The sequence below is a fragment of the Podarcis liolepis genome (assembly GCF_965112155.1).
Source record: "Podarcis liolepis genome assembly, chromosome: 10".
In the NCBI taxonomy this organism is placed as follows: domain Eukaryota; kingdom Metazoa; phylum Chordata; class Lepidosauria; order Squamata; family Lacertidae; genus Podarcis; species Podarcis liolepis.
The window spans coordinates 6,065,681-6,087,363 of NC_139562.1; the positions used below are offsets into that span (position 1 = coordinate 6,065,681).

The window sequence follows — 21,683 nt, forward strand, 5'->3', positions numbered from 1 at the left end:
AGAGCAGCCTTGGATAACTCCAAAGGATGTTCCACTTCAGGCTAGTGGCTCAGGAGTCCTTTACATGACTACCTGTGTGTGGTCACTGTTGGGAAAACTTGCAAATGGAGGGTGGGCGTTTCCTGTCTGCAAACACTCAACACTTAGGCACCATTTTGCTATCACCTTCTGTAGAAGTGGGTGTCATTCAAAGAGGACCCCTATCCCTATTTTACCAAACACAAGGCAGGTAGCCATGTTGGTCTGACGCAGTTGAAATATACATAAAAAATTAAAATAAAAAAATTGTCCAGTAGCACCTTAGAGACCAACTAAGTTTGTTCTTGGTACCTCGGGTTACAGACACTTCAGGTTACAGACGCTTCAGGTTACAGACTTTGCTAACCCAGAAATAGTACCTCGGGTTAAGAACTTTGCTGCAGGATGAGAACAGAAATTGCGCAGCGGCAGCGGGAGGCCCCATCAGCTAAAGTGGTGCTTCAGGTTAAGAACAGTTTCAGGTTAAGAACGGACCTCCAGAACGAATTAAGTTCTTAACCCGAGGCACCACTGTATAAGTGTTTGTGTGCATGCACACCTCTTCAGATCTGAAGAAGTGTGTATCTGCATGCACACGAAAGCTAAGAACAAACTTGGTTGGTCTCTAAGGTGCTACTGGACAATTTTTATTTTTTTTATATATTACCAAACACAAATGCATCTCAAGAGAGATTTTGGACCACATCAGCGAAATCGAGGGTGGGGTCTTGTCATCTGAGCAGCCCAGGACCTCCAGACACGCTGCCTAGGCTTGCACCCTGGGAAGGTCGCTTTGGTGCTGCTAGCATAGTGGTTTGACTTCACTGCCGGAGGCACACACTTCATTGTCTCTCGAGCCAGATGCCAACAACTACAACAACTCAAATGATTTCTGCAGTTAATCTCCTGCAGTGACTTGACTGGTAGCCCATGCAAGAATCTTGTAGATATGGTGGACGGTTCTTATTTTATTGAGCTGAAAACAAAGTAAGAGGCCAAACTATACACAGAAATATCTAATCCACCCGTCATAAAAAGCAGGACTGGCCAAACCGTTTGACATTATTAACCTAATGAGCAAAATATACAAAATCCACAAAGCCAATAAGAGGATCAAAGCAATGTTGAGCTGCTCTTCTTCCAGTGCCAAGGATTAAGAGAGGCTCTTCTCCAGACTGTGGGATTCAGAATGTGATTGCCTTTCTGATACACAAGATGGCATTTGGAAGTCCAGGTCCAGAAAGCTCAAGTCTTGGGGGAACGGAAACGAAACTGGGACTAAAAGACACACAAGCATCCAAGACTGAAGGAACACCTGCTTGATGAAACTGAGGTTCTGATCTAACGCTCAGGGGAATCAAGTAGTTTGTTGACTAAACAGACTTTTGATGCAGTTGCACAAAATGGTATTTGGGTTTAAGAAAAAAGAAAAAAAATGTAGTACCTGCATTTCTTGTAAAAACACTTACTTGGTCTCAAACCAGTATGCCTTCCTGGGTTTCCCCAGGAATCCTGAACATTGCACTTTGGCAAAGGTTTACTAGAAATATTTAACTCACTTGTACCATTTCCAGAATTCCTTAGGCAGCAGGGAGTGTCCATAGGCTCCAGCTTTTTGTTTTTGTTTTAAAAAGGACTAAGAACTGCCAGCCAATAAAAAAGCAGGTGGAAAGGGAAAACACTACAAAGCTCAATCAGTCTTCTGTGCAAAAAAAGACGATCACCGCAGACCAAGAGGGAGCAACACATATGCCAAGGGCAAACGTCAACCAACCGTCAATCTCGCCATTTATAATAAATACATGATATTTAAATATGACTCATTTCGAATGGTCAGGAAATCACTGCCAGGCGAGGCAGGGTTCAGGATAAATATGGGGAAGTGGAAGCACAGAAGACTTCTGTGACTTGGTTGCGTAAGGCAAACAAGCTTAGCTGAAGGACTTTGCCAACACTGCAGACTGACCCAGACGCCAGACAGAATATTCACCCCCAATTCTTGGACCCCACCCTATTTAATAGCAGCTGCCCTTTGACAATCAGTTTTACTCAAGATGATCGCTCAAAAGGAACAAAAATCAAATGGGAGAACTGCTCAGCAAGATGTCCACAATAGCTTAAGGATATTGCAGATGACATCCAACAGCCGAGGAGTGAAGCGCTCTCTTGCCTATCTTAACATCCGCCAGTCTACAGAGGAGCAATTCCAGGCTACTGTTAAAGCTAAGGCAAGGAACAAGCAAAGGCAGGAAAAACCCAGAGAGAGCCAGGTGGCTGATGAATGCCAAACTCATTAGTTGCTACGGGGGTTGGTGGTCACTTTTTGTAACCTTGCAAAGTTCGTTTCATATAAAAATAGAGCTCTTTAAAAATCTGTATAAAAAGAAAAGCCCCAAAGAGTAGCTTTTCAAATTGGAGGTGAAGAAAAATGTGTGTGAGTGGAACCCATGTGTGCCACGTGGAACCCCTAGCGAGATCATTGCTTCTAAGATTAGAGATCCCTTGTACAGGGCGAAACTGAGATGCTGTAGTGTTGCTTACAGGGGCTTAAGAATGCAGACAGGGGTTTAAATGCCACCAGGGATACAACTAGCTTGTAGAGTTGACGGCTGCAGTCGCAACTTGAGAAGAAATAGATACTGATGTTCCCCAAATGCTTGGAGACTTTCTGCTCCCATCAGCCCCAGCTGACTTGGCCAGTGGTCAGGGATGATGGGAGCTATGGTTCCAAAACATCTGGAGGGCACCAGGTTGGGGGAGACTGATCCAGGGCTATTTTATGACAGTGCCATATGGGGAAAGTTGAAGGACGGAAACAAGGCCAAAGTGTCAAATTAAAAAGGAGACAGCAGCCCTCGCCTGCATGAGGAACCACACACTGCCGTATCCATATGGGGTCTACAAATGCAACTGATGGGGCAGAGACAATTCTACAATTTAGTGCTTTAAATGGTAGGGATGGAGAGTCTCCAGGGAAGACTGTGCCTCCTAGGACATCTAATGGAATCATCTTCGTCCACGGAAAAAGCTTGTGGGATGAGCTGCACCTGGAAAACGGCATACTGGAAATCTGGGCAGATTTTCTCCTAGGAAAGGCCTGCAAAACGGGAGGCAGCTGGAATCTTGGATCTTTGCTCAAAGCGGATTGTACATTTATGGTCCCCACGTGGATTCTTTCAAGGGAATATTTCCAGAACTAACCTTCCTTCTGTATGTAACGAGAGGGAACAGGAAAAGGGAAGCTCTCTCTTCCTGGGACCAACATGGGATACCATTGATTGTGGCTTCCACAGGTCCCCAGCTGGTTCACATGGCAGAAACAGAGGCGACCCAGCTCCTACTTTGGGGTCAGGAGAGAGAGGAAAACAAAGGGGCTTAGGAGGAGCAGGCTGTAAGCTCCGACGCTGCTAAGCAGGATCAGAGTTGCAGCAGTAAGCTGCCCATGACCTCTGGAGCGGAGATGTCCATGCCACAGACCCACTGGCACCATAGCTTAGGACTGAAAGCCAAAAGATAATTGCTCCAGTTTCTATTTGACACCGACAAGAAACCAGCTTGTCTTAAGAGCCAAGGTTGGGGAACACTAGGACCTCTCTGCCTCCTGCAAGGTGAACCACAGGTGGAAGGGAGAACTGATCTGGCACTGATGCCACTCTGAGCTGTTCGGACCACAGCGGAGGTGAAGGCATTTTCTCCTGCACAGCCAGCTGACTGCGCAAACTGTAAAAGAGAACGGCTGGCAGAGAGACAGTGTGCCACCGGCCTGCTAGTCGATGTGCCATTAATCTCAGGTGTCCTAGCAAGAGAAAGGAAATGTCACAGGAGGAGGGGGGGGGAGAGGAAAGGGGTCAAAAGGACTCCCCTTTCTGCCAACGCAACAAGCCAAGCAAATTTGCCAGAAGCTATCTGTATGTGAAACGCTGTCCTTTTGAGGTATGAGCGGCCTCAAAACTACCGGGGGTGGAATTACACCGCTCCATTGTGATGCTCAGCATCACTCTCAGAGGCAAACAAACAATGGAATTACGAAGTGGGACGGATACATTCTCCCTCCGCCACAACTTCTGCTACTCTCCCAAAATCAGGACGTTTTTATTGCTAAGAGATTTCATCTAGGTGATGGAATGGCTTTGCCTTCTATCCCTTGCATCTTATTTCCAGCATCTTTCACGATCTGGTCCCCAAAGTTATCCTTCAATGTTAAGGGAGGGAACTTTCCCTTTGTGCTGCCCACATATTCACAATCATAGCCTGGAATGGCCACAGCAGGAAAAATAGCCGGCCAAGGTTTATGGCTCTGAAAATCCAGGAAGCGGAGGAGTTACGTTCTTTCCCCTTTATGTACAACTGCTGTTCTTAAGAGTATTTTTGGGACGACGACAAATTAAACACTCAGATCACCCATTCATCACCTGGCTGTATCACAAATGTCTAGTTATTATAACTCAAGCACTTAACTAACTTTGCTCACTGCTAACTTTGCTCATTTTGCTCCATTTCCGCTCAAAGTCCAGTCACATTTTTGGATTGCTCTGGTTTACATGTTCTCACGTACCAGCAGTTAGGAAATCCCATTACCTTTAGCGGTGGGGGGAGTCTTAGCTGGGAGGTTTAGATAAGGTTAGCCTGTTTCCTTCCCACCCTGGGCTTCTTTTCCGCTCCAAAAGTCCTTGGCCTGTGGCGTTTCCCCCTCTCCTATTCCCTACCTTGCCCACCTTTGCTCCTCTGCCCCTCTCTGTCCCGTGCGCACCACCTTCCTAAAAGCGAAAGACTGGCTGTAGTGATCAAAGGGCCCCAGGAAGAGGGACTCTCTTTTATTGAGTGGGAAACGACACCGTCTATCTCCAGGGCCTGCTTTGCAGGCTGCTGCTGCTGAGCGAGCGGGTGGAGAGGGACACTGCTGTGGTGGTGGTGGGAAGGTTCTGGCTGCTCCGTACGGCGGTGGCTTTGGAGTCTCGGGCTGAAGAACCGCGGCTAAGACGGGCTGTAAGAGAGGAAGAAGAACAGGAGGGCGAGTGAGGCAAGCTGCCCTCTGGCTAAGCAACCCAGGCCGACAAGGCACAGCTTGGGAGACATCCAGGCCTGGGACTTTTCCCTCTTTGGCCCCTGAATCTCTTTGCTCCACTCAATGTTAAAACTTAGGCTGTAAGCTTCTCAGGGCCGGAATCTGTCTTTTGGGGCTTATAACCTAAATCTTGTAACCTAAATAATAACTGTGATGATAGGTAAAGGTAAAGGAACCCCTGACCATTAGGTCCAGTCATGACCGACTCTGGGGTTGCGGCGCTCATCTCGCTTTACTGGCCGAGGAAGCCGGCGTACAGCTTCCAGGTCATGTAGCCAGCAGGACTAAGCCGCTTCTGGCAAACCAGAGCAGCGCACAGAAATGCCATTTACCTTCCCGCCGGAACGGTACCTATTTATCTACTTCCACTTTGATGTGCTTTCGAACTGCTAGGTTGGCAGGAGTAGGGACCGAGCAACGGGAGCTCACCCCGTTGCGGGGATTCAAACCGCCAACCTTCTGATCAGCAAGTCCAAGCTCTGTGGTTTAACCCACAGCACCTCCCACATCCCTAACTGTGATGATATAAATATTGAATTGCTGTACTGAATTGCTGTATGCAGCAGCTAGACTGGTCACTGGGAGTGGCAGCTGAGACCACATAACACCGGTCTTGAAAGACCTACACTGGCTCCCAGTACATTTCTGAGCACAATTTAAAGTGTTGGTGCTGACCTTGAAAGCCCTAAACAGCCTTGGTCCAGTATACCCGAAGGAGCGTCTCCACCCCCATCGTCCAGCCCGGACACTGAGGTCTAGTGCCAAGGGCCTTCTGGCGGTTCCCTCACTGCGAGAAGCCAAGTTATAGGGAACCAGGCAGAGGGCCTTCTCGGTAGTAGCGCCTTCCCTGTGGAACACCCTCCCACCAGATGTCAAAGAGAACAACAACTACCAAACTTTTAGAAGACATCTGAAGGCAGCCATTTAGGGAAGCTTTTAATGTTTAATAGGTTATTGTAATTTAGTGTTTTGTTGGTAGCTGCCCAGAGTGGCTGGGGAAACCCAGCCAGATGGGAGGGGTATAAATAAATTATTATAATTATAATTATAATTATAATTATAATTATTATTAGGTTGGTTTTAACAGATGTTCTTAGCTTGTATGTTCTACTGACTGCAAGTTTTTTTGAGTGTTTTAAAAAACACCAGAGAGGTAATTCAGAAGTTTTACATTTACCATTCTTTCTGACAGACAGAAATTCAGGTGGGGAGGAAGTGAGTCATTGAAATTAATATGCATTGCTAACTTAGGTCCGTAAATTTCATTTGGTCTATTGTACGAGTATGACTCACATTGGAAACAACCCTTTATAATGGATTGCTCTGAAGTCATTTCTGCACCAGGGAAAGTAATTTTAGTTCCCCATCCCATCCCACCCCCCCTGGACTTGCCCCATATTTTGCCTGACCAAAGGTGACAACCCCAGCTGTAGGAGACAGACAGCTAAGTCTTACTGGCGGAATCTGTCGGAAGTTGCTCCTCTTCTAGATAGTACTGTATCTTTTGTAGATCTTCTGCTGTAAATCTCCATTTATTCTCAGCGGGAGGGGGGAGGGGCTGCCTGGGAGTGGCTCTTTTCCGGGCGGTCCCAGGCTGGCTGGCCGATAGGCAAGAGGAAGGGAATGTGCCAGTTACCAGACCTTCGGGGATTTTCTGAGCGACGACTCTGAGACCTGGCAGGCAAGGAAAGAGATTCTGAGAACAGAGTCCAGCTCGACATCTTCCGATGCTACTCTGAACGTGCTAAAGCCTGATTTAGAATGAATCCTCTGCTTATATTGGCATGGTCCATTGCAAATTTAGCACTGGAAATGGAGGCAGTGCACATATCACTCTCTCTTTGCCCTGCTGGGCGAGGGAATATGGTGGAAAAAAATCACAGCTGCCTGTTCATTGAAACACTGAGGAAGAAGGGACGAAATGAGGTTTCTGTGTTCAGGGCTAATGCGCTATGCGCAGCTCTTTTAAAAGAGAAACCCAGATATATGCAAAGTGTGCTTGGTGATTTGCATAACCAGACAGGTCACAAAAGCAGGATTTGGGGCAACTTTGGCATGTGGTTTTGACCTAATTAGCCGAGCCTATTAAACTGCTCTTTCCAGAAATTTAGCTCTTTAGGCACGTTCGTGTGCAAGCATAGCCACCAGGGCACATCACTGTACTATATGCAATGCATGTCAGTTCTCTAGAGATCACATTACAAAGTGGCCTCGGTGTGTGAGGGCTGGAGGGGAGGGAGAATGGATCTGATATCTGAAACTAGCAGGTAATTATCCGGGAAATTCCAGGGCTTCCTACCTCCAGAGAGCATGAACAAGTTTTCAAAACCCCTTTCACACATGGTGGTGGCAGCTTGGCTCGCTACTCTCTCGTCGTCGTCGTACAGAATGATGATCTTTCCATGAGCGTTTTTCTGGCGGGCGGAGATGCTAAGGCTTGTACAATCAACGGAAGTGGGGAGAGAACAAGATGCTGGAAAGTCCCCCCATCCCCCAGCGTTTAGGGATGTCAAGGTAGCAGTGCCTGACAGATCACTCCAATGGCAGATGAGAGGCACCTAGGCTTCGAGATTTGGACACAAGCGTCAACACTTTCTCTCAAGGGAAAGCAAGGTCAGTAGCCTCAACATTCGGTTGCTGTCAAAGACGGGCAAGCAACAGCTCTCGACTCCATCAAAACACATTAAAACTCAAATTCTGTATTTGGAAGTGAGCTAAATTAGGTAACATCCCTGGACATTTTAAATGAGGAGAGATAGACTGTGTCTCCTTTTAGTCCTGGGGGTAAGGAATAGGATTGGGAGGAAAGATGGATAGTTTATTATAAGGTAAAGGGACCCCTGACCGTTAGGTCCAGTCGTGACCGACTCTGGGGTTGCGGTGCTCATCTCACTCTAAAGGCCAAGGGAGCCGGCGTACAGCTTCCGGGTCATGTGGCCAGCATGACTAAGCCGCTTCTGGCAAACCAGAGCAGTGCACAGAAACACCGTTTACCTTCCCGCCGGAGTGGTACCTATTTATCTACTTGCACTTTGAGGTGCTTTCGAACTGCTAGGTTGGCAGGAGCAGGGACCGAGCAACGGGAGCTCACCCCATTGCAGGGATTCGAACCGCTGACCTTCTGATCGGCAAGTCCTAGGCTCTGTGGCTTAACCCACAGTGCCACCCACATCTCCTCTCCTTAATGGTGTGAGAGGGTGCATGTCAGGGGATGTTGTGGAGAGGAAGGATCATAGACTGGTAAGTAGGAGGAGGTGGGGGCAGCAAAATCTCCACATATTGGACATTGGCTTATGCCCAAGTCACACCCCAGGCAGGTATCCTGGAGCCCCAATGCTTCATCTCTCTACACCCTTCAGATCCCTGAAGTTTTCCCCATTTGCTTTGATCCCCATGGGGTTCCAGACCCACATATGCAAAAGAAACATGGATCTGGAAGACATACTGTGGGGAAAGCAGCGAAATATGATGATCAAGTGGATCTGAGCACAGAACTGAGCTTTCCTCAAAGGGAACGTTAAGGGACTGTGAGCTTCGCTTCCTGTGGAGTCAGGGCTCCTGATCAAGCTGTGCATTTGAAGAAGAAATAGCGGCAGAACACGAAGAGGCTTCTTTGGATGAAGGATACGTATTCCAAAATGTTATTCGTATAGGGATTCATGGTTCTGGATAGCGTGGCGATTGGGTAGGAGTAAGCTGCAAAGGGAAGAGAAAGACAGAAACTCAGTAGGCCTGTTCTCATTTTCTACAGCTGAGAAAACACATACACACACACACACAAAATCATATTGGAATCGTGAGCATCCATTTGGAGGTGGGAGGGTGGTTCTCTAGCTCTTAAGGTAGGACAATGCTGGACAAAAGAAGCCAGAGCAGAGGCTTAGGGGTCCATCCACTTCCAAGCAAGAGCAGCAGTGCCAGGCGAAGAACCCCAGTGTGAGAAGACACCTTGACCATTTTTTCCTCTTTCAGTTCACTAGCTAAGACAGGGAATAATAATAATAATAATAATAATAATAATAATAATAATAATAATAATAATAATAATTTATTATTTATACCCCACCCATCTGGCTGGGTTTCCCCAGCCACTCTGGGCGGCTACCAGCAAAACACTAAAATACAACAACCTATTAAACATTAAAAGCTTTCCTAAACAGGGCTGCCTTCAGATGTCGTCTAAATGTCTGGTAGTTGTTTTTCTCTTTGACATCTGATGGGAGGGCATTCCACAAGGCGGGTGCCACTACCGAGAAGGCCCTCTGCCTGGTTCCCTGTAACTTGGCTTCTTGCAGCAAGGGAACTGCCGGAAGGCCCTCGGAGCTGGACCTCAGTGTCCGGGCAGAACGATGGAGTCGCTCCTTCAGGTATACAGGACTGAGGCCGTTTAGGGCTTTCAAGGTCAGCACCAACACTTTGAATTGTGATCGGAAATGGGAAAGGTGAGGGAAAGAGAAAAAGCTGGTCACACCAGTGAATTTCTTTTTTTCCCACAAAGCTCAGCAGAAGCCCTGTTTTCTTTCTCTCGCTGGGACTTAAACTGGGAGGGTGGAACTCCAACATATGTGTGCCAATTGTACAGATCTGCTGCTGAAGCAGATGGGCCAAATACCTCTTGCAGGATGCCTTCTCCTACTGAGGGAGGAGGCCAAGCTTAGGAGACAGACTTGCAGCTTGGACTGCATTTGTAAACCGCCCCCCCGCCCTTTCCTGATGTGGTCACCTCTGGTACCAAGGAGTGTGGTAGGACCCCCAGTCTTACAGAGTTGCTTCTAAGCAAGGCTCAGTGTTTGCAGATAGCAAATCCCAGAGGAGGAAGCCTGTTACTTGTGGACAACACAAATGACTCAGAATCCTGTGGCACTTTGTTAATCTTTTAACAGCTTTTTGTGATTTTTAAAAGACATCTGAAGGCAGCCCTGTTCAAGTAAGTTTTTAGTGTCAGCTGTTGTATTATGTTTTTACTATTTTTGTTGGGAGATGCCCAGAGTGGCTGGGGCAACCCAGTCAGATGGGCAGCAAATAAATGAACGAACGAACAAATGAATGAATGTTATTGTTATGCTTTGTGGGCCAGAGTCCACTTTGTCAGGTACACAAAATTATCACTCTGCTCTGAGATCTGTGGATGAAGGGCAGTATACAAACTGATTATATAAATAAAATAGTGTATTATCACTTTGGTGACCACTTTAGAGACTGAATTCATGCAGTGGTGATTGGGGAGTCAGTTGCTCATTGCCTTCTCCTGAGCTAGAAAACAGCCTGAAGTTCTTGGAGCTCTTTTTAGGAAGCCAGGTGTCAGGGGACTGCCATCTGAACAGGGGAGGGAGGCAGGGATACAGAGAGCCTCCGAAACTCCTGAGGAGCAGTTCCTCTTCCAGCGGTAGGAAAAGCCACACCTCCAGCGGAGAAGAGAGGGGAGGGGCCAGCCAAGCGAGGAAAGGGCTGGAGGATGTTGCTGAGAGCCCCAGCGCCTCACCTAGCCAGGCTGGCCAGGAGGAACGCACGCCACTTCCGTCACCCAGCTTGCGCAGAGGGGTGAAACGCAAGGAGGGGAGGAGGAGGCTTGGGGTGCCAAAGTTCTTATGTTGGGGGAGAAGCCGGAAGGGGCCACTCCCGGATTCTGCAAGTGACTGAGACGGACATAAGCTTGGTAGATCTGGACTGTAAATAGTTTGCATAATAAAACCTGTAAAAGCCAGGTCGGAGTCCTGCCTGGTTACTCACGAGCAACCACCGCCGCCACCTGACATCAGGGGGAGTTGAAAGGCATCAGCAGATGTAAGTTGGGATACTGGAAGCAGCTCTTGCCTTCAGAGCAAACTGGACACCTCCACAATGTTCTCTGCAGTTGGGAGGCTGCTTTGTCCATTCTGGTTTTCTCTAAAGGTGAATAACCTCCACAAGGGGGGGGGGAGAGGATGCTTATGGTCACGCAACCTCCTGGGGTGACGCTCTGGCTGCCTCACCTCCCACTATGTGGCACTGCTCAAACGCATCCCGCTCTCGGACGTCCAGCAGCAGGTAGGGGCAGTCGGGGTAAGGTCTGTCTTTTGCAAAGTTTTCCGTTTTCTTCGGGGCATCTCTCCCCAGGTCCAGCTCACCCACGCCACTGATGACACTGGGAGAAAGAGGAGCCATTAACTTCAGGATAAAGGCACAATAAGGACCGCCGTCAGCCTGTCAGGTCAAAATAGTATGTTTCTGTGGTTATCAGTGCTAGGCAGAAGCTGATCAAAGGAGCCAGCAATTTAGTGACAGACACTGCCCTCTGAGTTCAGAGCAGACAGCAATCCAGCCAGTTTCCTAGGTGATGAATCCTGTAACCCCTTAAGATCACAGAGGGAGGTTCTGCTTCTGGTGCCAGTAACTAAGAGCATCTGAAGATACCCTAACCTACTCTGTAGGGTTCCTGCAAAGATAAAATGGGAGAGCAAAGACATCGAATGATTCCTTGAACTTAATGGGAAAAGGTGAGGTTAATTATAAGGACAGGGACATGGGTGGCGCTGTGGGTTAAACCGCAGAGCCTAGGACTCGCCGATCAGAAGGTCGGCGGTTCGAATCCCAACGACGGGGTGAGCTTCCGTTGCTCGGTCCCTGCTCCTGCCAACCTAGCAGTTCGAAAACACGTCAAAGTGCAAGTAGATAAATAGGTACCACTCTGGTGGGAAGGTAAACGGCGTTTCCGTGCGCTGCTCTGGTTTGCCAGAAGCAGCTTAGTCCTGCTGGCCACATGACCCGGAAGCTGTACGCCGGCTCCCTCGGCCAGTAAAGCAAGATGAGTGCCGCAACCCCAGAGTCGGTCACGACTGGACCTAATAGTCAGGGGTCCCTTTACCTTTAAATATAAGGACAAAAGCCCAGCTAGTCCAGGAGTGGGGAACATCTGGTCCGTGGGCCAAATGTGACCCACTAGGCTTCCCAACTTCGTCCACTGAACACCCCCCAATGCTTGTGAGAAGTTCACAAGCAGGGCAGGAAAGCAGTAGCCCTTCTCCTGCTCTTTGTCCCCAGCAGCTGGTACGAAGGTATGCTGCTTCCTGAGATTCCATTTAGCTGATGGCTAACGGTCATTGGTAGAAAAGGACATGGGTGCCCAGCTAGGACAAGGAGGGAGGCTTCTATGATCACAGTTCCTTGCTTTCCAACTCCTTTCTCGTGGAAGCTTGACGGATCAAGTCTCATCCAACTTTTTGGAAAGGCTATCAAACATCCCAGTGGGCCTGCTTCAGCATTTTAAGCCAAGCAGAGCAATGGTTTGGAATACCATGTGTTGCTTTTGGAGTCCCATCTATTAGTATTAGCGGACTTCATCAAATTGCATCGCTGATTTTTTCCAAACCCGTCTTTGCAGGGAGCAAAAGGAATCATGGCAGGTGGGAGGAAGGAAGCCCGAGCACAGAGACAGACTCTTGGATACCTCTGTAGGGTGGAACGATACGACTCCCCGGCTCCGGTGTTGTTTATGAACAGGATGGGACTGGCTGGTTTGTCACCAGGGCTGCTTTTGCCATTGGTCTCTGCCGCCATGTCAGGGCTGTTATCTGCAGGAGCAGCATCGCCTTCTGAAACAGGGGTGGGGGGAAGGCAGATATTTCACTGAAAAAAGATATTTATCTAAAAGCATTTCTGAATCTCTGAAGACCTTTAAATCTCTCAATAGTGTACAAAATGAGAAAAACAATAAAGACAGAAATTTGGTAATAATAGGGTTTAGTATAGTATGAGGAATGAGGATAAGTAAAGGGATAAGTTAGGCTGGGATTCTGCTGTAGAGGATGAGATAGGGGCTATTTCCAAAACCTCTAGACTGTATGGACAATAAGCTTTCCAGAGACATGGAAATGCTCTTCTCCCCTTGTAGCACATGATTATATCTGCATTCATTTGCTCATAGGAAACCAAATTTTCAGGACTTGCCAAATCCCAAAGCCTCCTGCTAGGAACAGAACCAGCACCCATTGGACAGTGTTTGTGACATCGCTGATGACAAGACACAATGCCCACCATTTGGCATGCATCTATCTCCGGGACAATCTTTTAACTTTTAACAAGTGCTTACTTTGTCATGTAAGAACCCAAACAGTTCTTTAAATAAGGAAGAAAAGTAGTAAGCAGACCTCTATGTGGGGAAAAGTCAGAGCCCAGCGGCAGAGGACATGCTTTATATAAGCAGAACATCCCAGGTTTGATACTAAAACAGGATCTCAGGTCATAGGTCGGGGGAAACCAAGTAGCCAGCGCCAGACAAAATGGACCACTGGCACAAAGTTACAAAGCGGGACTTTATGCCTACACTTCTTTCCTTGTAGCAGTATTCTACAATGTCCAAGAACCTTTAAAAAAGTAATTTCTTAGAAGCCCCGGACTTTACCATCAAACTTTTGATTTTCCTCACATGGTACTTCTGAGTTTTCATCAGCTAGGGAAGCAACCTGGGTCACCTGTGGATTGAGGCGAAAGCAGCATCAGTCTAGAGGAAGGCCAACCCGTCTGCTATACAAGAGCTGGGGTGGGAGCAGGGGACAATAGGAGCTTATGAGAAGCATTTGAACTACTGTGAAAACAGTGGGACACTTCCGGAAAAATGCAGTTTAAGGACAGAACATACCAGCTGGGCGAAAGTAGTCACTTTCAGTCTCTTGAAGAGCTCATCTTTCTTGTATCTGTAATCTGGAAAACAGTGAAGAGGTGTAATCTATGAGGAAACTTTGGCAGCACCATTGCATTAGTTCCATGTATTATACTTGCATTCCGCTCTTCTTCCAAGGATGTACAAAAACTTAGGAACTGTTCTTAGAATAAGGTTACCAGACGTCCTCGTTTCCCGGGGACAGTCCCCAGATTTACAAATCCGTCCCGTGACAAAACCCATCTATTTAGTAGGAAGTTGAAAAGTGTCCCAGGATTCATTTAAAAAAAATCTGGTAACCTTATCTTAGAACGAAATCCAATCTCACTCCCAACCACCTTGAACGGGATTGTGCAGGGAACAGAGCCCAAACCCCTCAGATCTACCCAACTAAAGATTCACCCAATTCCCAGGCCAATTCCCTCTCTCAAGGGTGGGGAAATCTGTGGCCTGCCATACATTATTGGACTCCCTTCATATCCCTGATCACTAGCCATGCTGGCTGGGTCTGGTGGGAGTTGCACGCCATCATCATCTGGTGGGTGACAGGTTCCTCAGCCCTGCACTATCTACTGCTGCCTTCACAGAGGGTTGGAGGTGGGATCCAAAAGGTCACCTAAGACCTCCTTCTAACCAAAGAAAGCCCTTCCTCAAATCAGCAGCACCAGTTACTTCATGCAATCCAGCCCACACTGAACTGACAAGCAGAGGACCGAGCACACGGAAGCACAAGCCTGCACACAACTCTGAATGACGTGAGAAAGCAAGACAAGGATCACAACCACTCCATGGATATCCATAAGGTCAACATATACAAGACGCTGCTAAACTGAGCATGACTGAACTTTGCTTTTCAGCTACCAACACTTTAAATGAAGCAATCTTAGCACCACTTGCCACGAAGTAAATATTTATTTATTATTTTCCCTGCCAGGCCTGGTCCAGGGGCATTATAAAAAGGATGGATATGGATATCCAACAATTTGCTGTCCTTAAGAAGAAGAAGAAGAGTTTGGACTTGCTATCCCGCTTTATCCCTACCCGAAGGAGTCTCAAAGCGGCTAACATTCTCCTTTCCCTTCCTCCCCCATAACAAACACTCTGTGAGGTGAGTGGGGCTGAGAGACTTCAGAGAAGTGTGACTACCCCGGAAGCTGCATGTGGAGGAGCAGGGACGTGAACCCGGTTCCCCAGATTACGAATCTACCACTCTTAACCACTACACCACACTGGCTCTCCTTAAGGGAAGAGAAGAAAATCTACAGCTCCCATCAGCACCAGCCAGCAGGGAGCTGTGGCCCAAAGCAGTTAGGGGCATCAGATAGAAGAGAAAATTAACAGAGCCATTTTGTCCCACAACATCAGCACAACATACCTGGAACTGATTCAGAAGGAGGTCCCTTTAAGGCTCCAGACATCTTGAAGCAAAGATTCAAAGACAACCAAAGTACGACTGTTCAGAAGAGTCTAGAGCTCCTCAGGAGCAGCAAAACAAGATTTACAATGAGAAGAAAACTAGGTGGTCTGTTTCTCACCCATGTCCACTAGATAGGCAAATGAGGACTACACCTGCTGGCTTCTCAGTTTTGATTTTCTAGCCTCGTAGCTGTTTTTCTCAAGTTACAGAAGAGACAGAGGCAACACTGTACCAGGCATTTAAGCCTGTGTCCAACTGGTGTCGTCTATCCATGAGAAATCAAAGATGGTTAGCAAATTATCTGAACCACACAAGGTGCTATTCACCACCGGCCCAGTGAGAGGGTACCTGCATCTAAGCTTCTTGAAGTGGGATTTATAGAGGAAAAAAGAGTCTGACACAAAAGAGGCACTCGGGTTTGCACAACAGGGAGCGCAGAGGAAGAAAGGGACAGAAACACAACAAGTTTTGTAGCCGTGATACAACGAGACCGCTGCTAAGATTTCAGTACTCAAAAGCAATCTCTGAACAAAAGAATGTTGTGGAACAAAGTAACTTCATTTCTAGTTGACCAAAGCATTTGCAACTAAAAAAAAGGAGTGCAGAGTGAGGAAAAGCCAAAACAGTTCTGTTTTTGAAAAATGTACTTGAAATCCCTTTGTATTCTAAGTATGTAATGTGACTTGCTACTTGAACTGTACAAAACAGTTCTCAGAATTAATTAAGCTGACAATCTTAGCATTCGTTTTGGAAAGCTTCCAGTCCCCATTTTTGCACAATGATGTTCTGAAAATGCACGCGGTGACATAGGCACACTTTGGTGAAGATTAATCCCTGAACGTGACTTTCCCTGAACAGAGATGTTTTGAATTTGGTTTGCGGGAGATCTCAGAATCATAGAATTGTAGAGTTGTAAGGGACCCTTAAAAGCAGAGACATCACCTTGCCAACAAAGGCCTGTATAGTTAAAGCTATGGTTTTCCCAGTAGTGATGTATGGAAGTGAGAGCTGGACCATAAAGAAGGCTGATCACCGAAGAATGGATGCTTTTGAGTTCTGGTGCTGGAAGAGACTCTTGAGAGCCCTATGGACTGCAAGAAGATCAAACCTCTCCATTCTGAAGGAAATCAGCCCTGAGTGCTCACTGGAAGGACAGATCATGAAGCTGAGGTTCCAAGACTTTGGCCACCTCATGAGAAGAGAAGGCTCCCTGGAAAAGACCCTGATGTTGGGAAAGATGGAGAGCACAAGGAGAAGGGGACGATGGAGGACGAGATGGTGGGACAGTGTTCTCGAAGCTACCAGCATGAGTTTGACCAAACTGCGGGAGGCAGTGGAAGACAGGAGGGCCTGGTGTGCTCTGGTCCAGGGGGTCACGAAGAGTCGGACACGACTAAACACCAACAACAAGGGACCCTGAGGGTCATCTAACCCAAGTCCCTGGAATGTAGGAATCTCAGCCAGATCATACATGACAGCAATTGCAAAGATGCCAACAACGTGTTAATTCCAGGACCCCTGCCCCCTGCTTGGGTGGGAACAATTCCAAGTCACATGGCAGAGCCTCAAAGTGCTAAACCCACTACAATAAGTTCTCCCGCACTACCCCTCCCCAAGCTCAATCTGTGGGTCTGAGTGAGTGGATTACAGAAGTCTAAGTGGTGGTTGTGATGTTACTCACTTCTTTTGATCTCTTCCAGTTTTTCAGTGTATTTGGTCATACTGCTACCTACAAGAGAACATACACCCAATGATGCATCCCTTTCCCACCAAAGATGTGCGATTAATTCATTCTACAGCAATAGAAATGTTGGGAAAATGTTGGGAGAAATCTTAACTGTTACCAAGGCCTCACCTCACCTGTTTATTCTAAATTAATCCTATGCTCATAATCCTTAATGTGGATTAGTAGGGCTGGAAAATCATAGGCATCCAAAAATAGTTAATGCTAGGTCTGTGAGGCTTGAAATATATATTTTATTTATTGCATTTTAGTCCTGCTCTTCTTCCAAAGAGCTCAGACCTGTCCCATCTGACTCTTGCAACAATCCTCTTAAATAAGTAGGGCTGAAATGAAATAAAGAACCAACTTTTCTAATACTTCCACTCCTGATTGCCTCATGGCAATTCTTATTCATCATAGGTGACCAAATACTTATGTTTACAAGCCTTCTCTAACACGATTATCAAATGTGCTGACTTTCTAATAGCTTGTACTAAGTTTACTCTGAGATCTAAGTCACAAAAGCACATTATTACCTCATGATCTGACATCACAGCCCACAACCCTTGAAAGGTAACAACCTCCAGGATATAGGAAAAAAATTCCATGGATTGGACGTAGCAAGGTTTCTGTCTCACATTTCTATCCAAGCAGAGAGATGTTCACTTACCTGTGTCAAGGCGAGTTTTTACATGCTGGTATTTAGGATTCTGTGGGATCCTTTTGGTCAAAAACTGTTGTGTTTTTGAAAGAAAAAAAGGAAAGAGAGAAACCTTCAGTATACACAACAGGTATCCCAAGTATGGAGTGAAGAACTGGAATGCCAGATGAGATGTGCACGTAATTGTTGAAACAAGAGTGTAGAAAGAAAATTTGGGCAGTAGTGGTCCTAAACCCAAGAGCCAATATACTAAGATATGCAAAGAGGCAAATGGCATAAGACCACATTTTATCACAACACAAACTTTATTTCTTCCTCCAGCCTCTACCAACGCAACACATTTATTACCCCTACTCTAACAGCTTTACTTCCACTTCATTCGCTGAGTTTAACCAAGGGGATCCTTTTTATTTATTTACAGTGGTACCTTGGGTTACATACACTTCAGGTTACAGACACTTCAGGTTACAGACTCCGCTAACCCAGAAAAAGTACCTTGGGTTAAGAACTTTGCTTCAGGATGAAAACAGAAATTGTGCTCCGGTGGCGCGGTGGCAGCAAGAGGCCCCATTAGCTAAAGTGGTGATTCAGGTTAAGAACAGTTTCAGGTTAAGAATGGACCTCCAGAACGGATTAAAGATTTAACCCGAGGTACCACTGTACTAAATATGCCATCCATCCTTACTATAGGAGTTTATTAAGCTGGTCCTTTCTCCTCCCCTTGGTCTGGGGGAAAGGAAAAACAAGTCTTATTATTGTAGGCCCACTCCACAATGTCCATGCGCCATGCAGGACTACAGGTCACAGTGATCCAATGCGACCCCCGAGACTCCCAGTGCACCTCAGGGAAATTAGGATGAGGAGATGATCTAACAACCGCGCTGTCCTGTTGCTTCCAGTAATGCCAGACTGACACAGGGTAGTGGTTTTAACAGGCCCTCAGGAACAGCAGGGCCTTGTCTTCATGCTGTGCACTGGGGAGTTAGCAAGTCTACTTTAACTAATCATAGTCAGCTTCATTCTTTTGAATAGGGGGCTTGAAGACTGCTGATCCTGGCACTCAGTCAGAGCAGCACTGGAAGGACCAGAGCAGGCTGGGTTATTTGATCTCCTGGTTCCAAAAGGACTCACGGCCTGCTAGGGAAAATAGATATCAGCACAGAACTGTAGACTGCCAGACAGCACACAGATATTGTGGCTTGAGCTCAGGCAATTACATGCCCTGGAAATGATTCTCTTCAGTTTGATTCCTATCAACTTTCAGCAAAAGTGTAGGGCTGAAAAAAGAACCCAGATTCCTAGGAGCTAGCATAAAAGTTATTGGTGCCTGTACAAAGGGGCAGCCAGTAGCTTTGCAGCCTTGTTCACTTGTCCAACTGGCAATGCCGTATTATATACAACTGCCTCAAAGGTCCATTCACATGATCCCGTTAAAATGGCAATTATTGAATCAAATAAATTGTTTTAAACTACTCTCTCTCTCCTCCACACAATGAGATAGGTTGGCAAAGTATTTGTGTCATTGCTTCTCTCTTTCATGCACACACACACACACACACACACACCACACCATATCACCACAGGTTCCTACCCAAAACTCTGCAGCAGCACAGAGAAGCAAGAATTCTGATATACATTCACAACAGAGTTTTCCTCAGGCCTGCTTGGAGATGCTAGAGATCGAACCAGTGATGTTCTGCATTCAAAGCATCATGTGCTCCACCAACAAGCTGCGGCCTCCCTTCTGAACAGAGTGTCACAACCAATCATTCATTTAGTTATGTCTGACAACATAACGAATGAAAGCAGTTGTTTGGGTAGAGCAATATTTCAGCAGGACTTTGCCACCAGCCCACTGCCATCTCAGTCCTGACCCTCCAAAGTCACTGCAGAGTCAGGGAGCCTGTGGCTTTCCAAATGATACTGGACTCCAACTCCCATCAGCCCCAGCCAGTCTGGCCAATCAATGGTCAGGGATGGAGGGAGCTGTCTGGTCAATCAATGGTAAAGGATGCTGACTTAAAAAAAAAATGTTTTGGAAAAGAAGTTCAGTCTGGCCAATCAGTAGCCAGGGATGGAGGGAGCAACATCTGGAGGGCCACAGCTTTCCCACCCAGAGTCACATGTCATTCATAAAGCAATTTCAACATCCATCCATTAAATCACCAATATGAGGTGGAGAGAGCGCTCATTACAGAAACCATGCAGGGCAAAGGGAAACCCAAAGCCAAGACAAGAGCTCAGTTAAAAGGATGCAACAATCATGTACTATGCGTTATGACTACCTACCCACCAACATGGTCAACCTAGTAAGCCTCCATCAATCACAGTGAGTTACAGGTATGATGTCTCTAGCCAGAGAAAATTCTTCCCCAGATCCTCGGCTGGAACTCCAATCCAGTCTCCCATATCCCACTGGCTCTCACATTCAGTTGGCATCACCAGGGTAACAGCAGGAAATTTAAACAGTACCATGATTTGGTACCTGCCTTCCACATCAGCGGAAGCAGGAAGCATCAATATGAGAAAGCCAGAGCTTTCTTTCCGAAACCTGTTTTTTAAAAATCAGAATGAGGGTGGGCAGCAGCAGCAGCAGCAAATGTGCAACTCAGACAGCTAAGACAAGATATTACAGCAGCCCTGTTGGATACAATAGGTCTAGCATCCTCCTTCCTGTACCAGCCAGCAGGATGCTTCTGAGAAGCTCGCAAGTTTGTCTCCTAGCAACTGCTCCTGGAAGGTATACTGCTCCTGACTGTGGAAGTTCCATACAGCCCAAGCGGCTAATGGCTACAAGAAGACCTCTCCCCTTCCGCAAATGTCTCTAGTCCTCTTTGGGAAGCCTAGGTTGAGGGAAACAACCCCCCCGCCACCCCCAAAAAAAATCATTTTTATTTTATCCTATTAAATTTGTATACTTTTCATCCGAAGCTCGAAGGCGGATTCACAGCATAAAAACACAACATAGAAACACAGAAAAAAAGGAGAATAAGACAATAATAGACCCCCTCCCGCAATGAAAGAGTCTATGGTAGGGCCTCCCTAGGGACTCAAATCCAGGGTCTATTGGGAACCCCCAACAAAGAAAGAGCGCCCCACCCCTTCCCCCCCAAAAAAGTGGGGGGAGAGCAGCCTCTTTGGGGAGCCCCCCCCCCAAATTACAAAATCCAAGGTCGGCAGGTGACATTAATATGTGTGTGTGTGTGTGTGTGTGTGTGTGAGAGAGAGAGAGAGAGAGAGAGAGAGAGAGAGAGAAAGAAAGAAAGAAAGAAAGAAAGGTCCAGTGTTGCTTGAGATACTAATAATAATAATAATAATAATAAATTTTATTTATACCCCACCCTTCCCAGCCAAGGCCGGGCTCAGGGCGGCTAACAAGCAAGAATAAAAACAAGTTGAATTAATACAACTTGAAAACAAGATTAAAATAGAACATTATTATTATTATTAGTAGTAGGTTGGTATTATAACATTTATTAAAATAATGCTATGGGTTAATAGAAACAGCAAAGAACCAAAGAATTAAAATGCAAGCTATGTAAAAATCCAACATTAAAACATTAAAACACAGAGGGGACCCCGCCTAAAATGAGGAACACAACCCCCCCCAAAAGGAGGGATAAGGCCCCCACCAAGGAGGGAGAAAAAGGCGCCATAGCTGGGCTTCAGGAGGGGGGTCGTCGGTGGGGGACCCCAAAAACGAAGGGCGACCCCCCCATACACAACCCCCCGTTTTGGCTTCGTGAGGGGGGGAGCAGGGGGGCGACGGGGTCTCCCGGGGCTCCCCGCAGGGGCCGAGCCCTCACCTCAGGGTCCCCGATGCGCCTCCTCGCCGACATCCTGCCCAACTGTCAGCGTCGCCTTCCCACCGCCCCGCCCCCTCCCCTCGCGCCCGCCCCCGCGCCCCCTCGACCAATCGCCGCCTCTCCGGCCGGCGTGCCGCCGCCCCGATTGGCCCGCCTCTCGCCGCGCAGAGAGCCAATCGGCGCTCTCCCGCGCGCTCTCCCTCTTAAAACCCTTTGTGAGGGCTTTTTGGCGTGCGTTTAAAGTCCCGGCGCGTAGGCGAGGAGGCGCCGCGCGTGCGCACCGTAAAAAAAGAGGCGTCTGTGGTTACCGCGGCAACGCGAGGACGCCTCCGCGTGAGGTGGGATTGTGACGTCA

General features: G+C 47.2%; 1 protein-coding gene across 1 annotated transcript; it reads right to left on the minus strand.

Annotated features, from left to right (window-relative positions):
* Positions 1 to 4,796: 4,796 nt before the first annotated feature.
* On the minus strand, positions 4,797 to 21,412 carry CEP41 (centrosomal protein 41). Its single transcript, XM_083461505.1, has 11 exons — positions 21,329 to 21,412; positions 17,532 to 17,595; positions 16,820 to 16,867; positions 13,701 to 13,762; positions 13,464 to 13,533; positions 12,510 to 12,654; positions 11,056 to 11,207; positions 8,712 to 8,779; positions 7,383 to 7,497; positions 6,539 to 6,757; positions 4,797 to 5,002 (listed from the first exon to the last, which is right to left on the minus strand). The coding sequence occupies exons 1-11, from the start codon at positions 21,359 to 21,361 to the stop codon at positions 4,857 to 4,859; spliced, it is 1,122 nt and encodes a 373-aa protein (XP_083317631.1). The 5' UTR covers positions 21,362 to 21,412; the 3' UTR covers positions 4,797 to 4,856.
* Between the last annotated feature and the right edge of the window lie 271 nt (positions 21,413 to 21,683).

Coding starts and splice junctions, on each gene's coding strand:
- CEP41 (XM_083461505.1), bottom strand. CDS start 21,361: ATGTCGGCGAGGAGGCGCATCGGGGACCCTGAG. Junction 13,763..16,819: donor ACTGGAAGAGATCAAAAGAA/GTGAGTAACATC, acceptor ACTGTTTTCCAG/ATTACAGATACAAGAAAGAT. Junction 11,208..12,509: donor TATCGTTCCACCCTACAGAG/GTATCCAAGAGT, acceptor TCTTTCTCCCAG/TGTCATCAGTGGCGTGGGTG.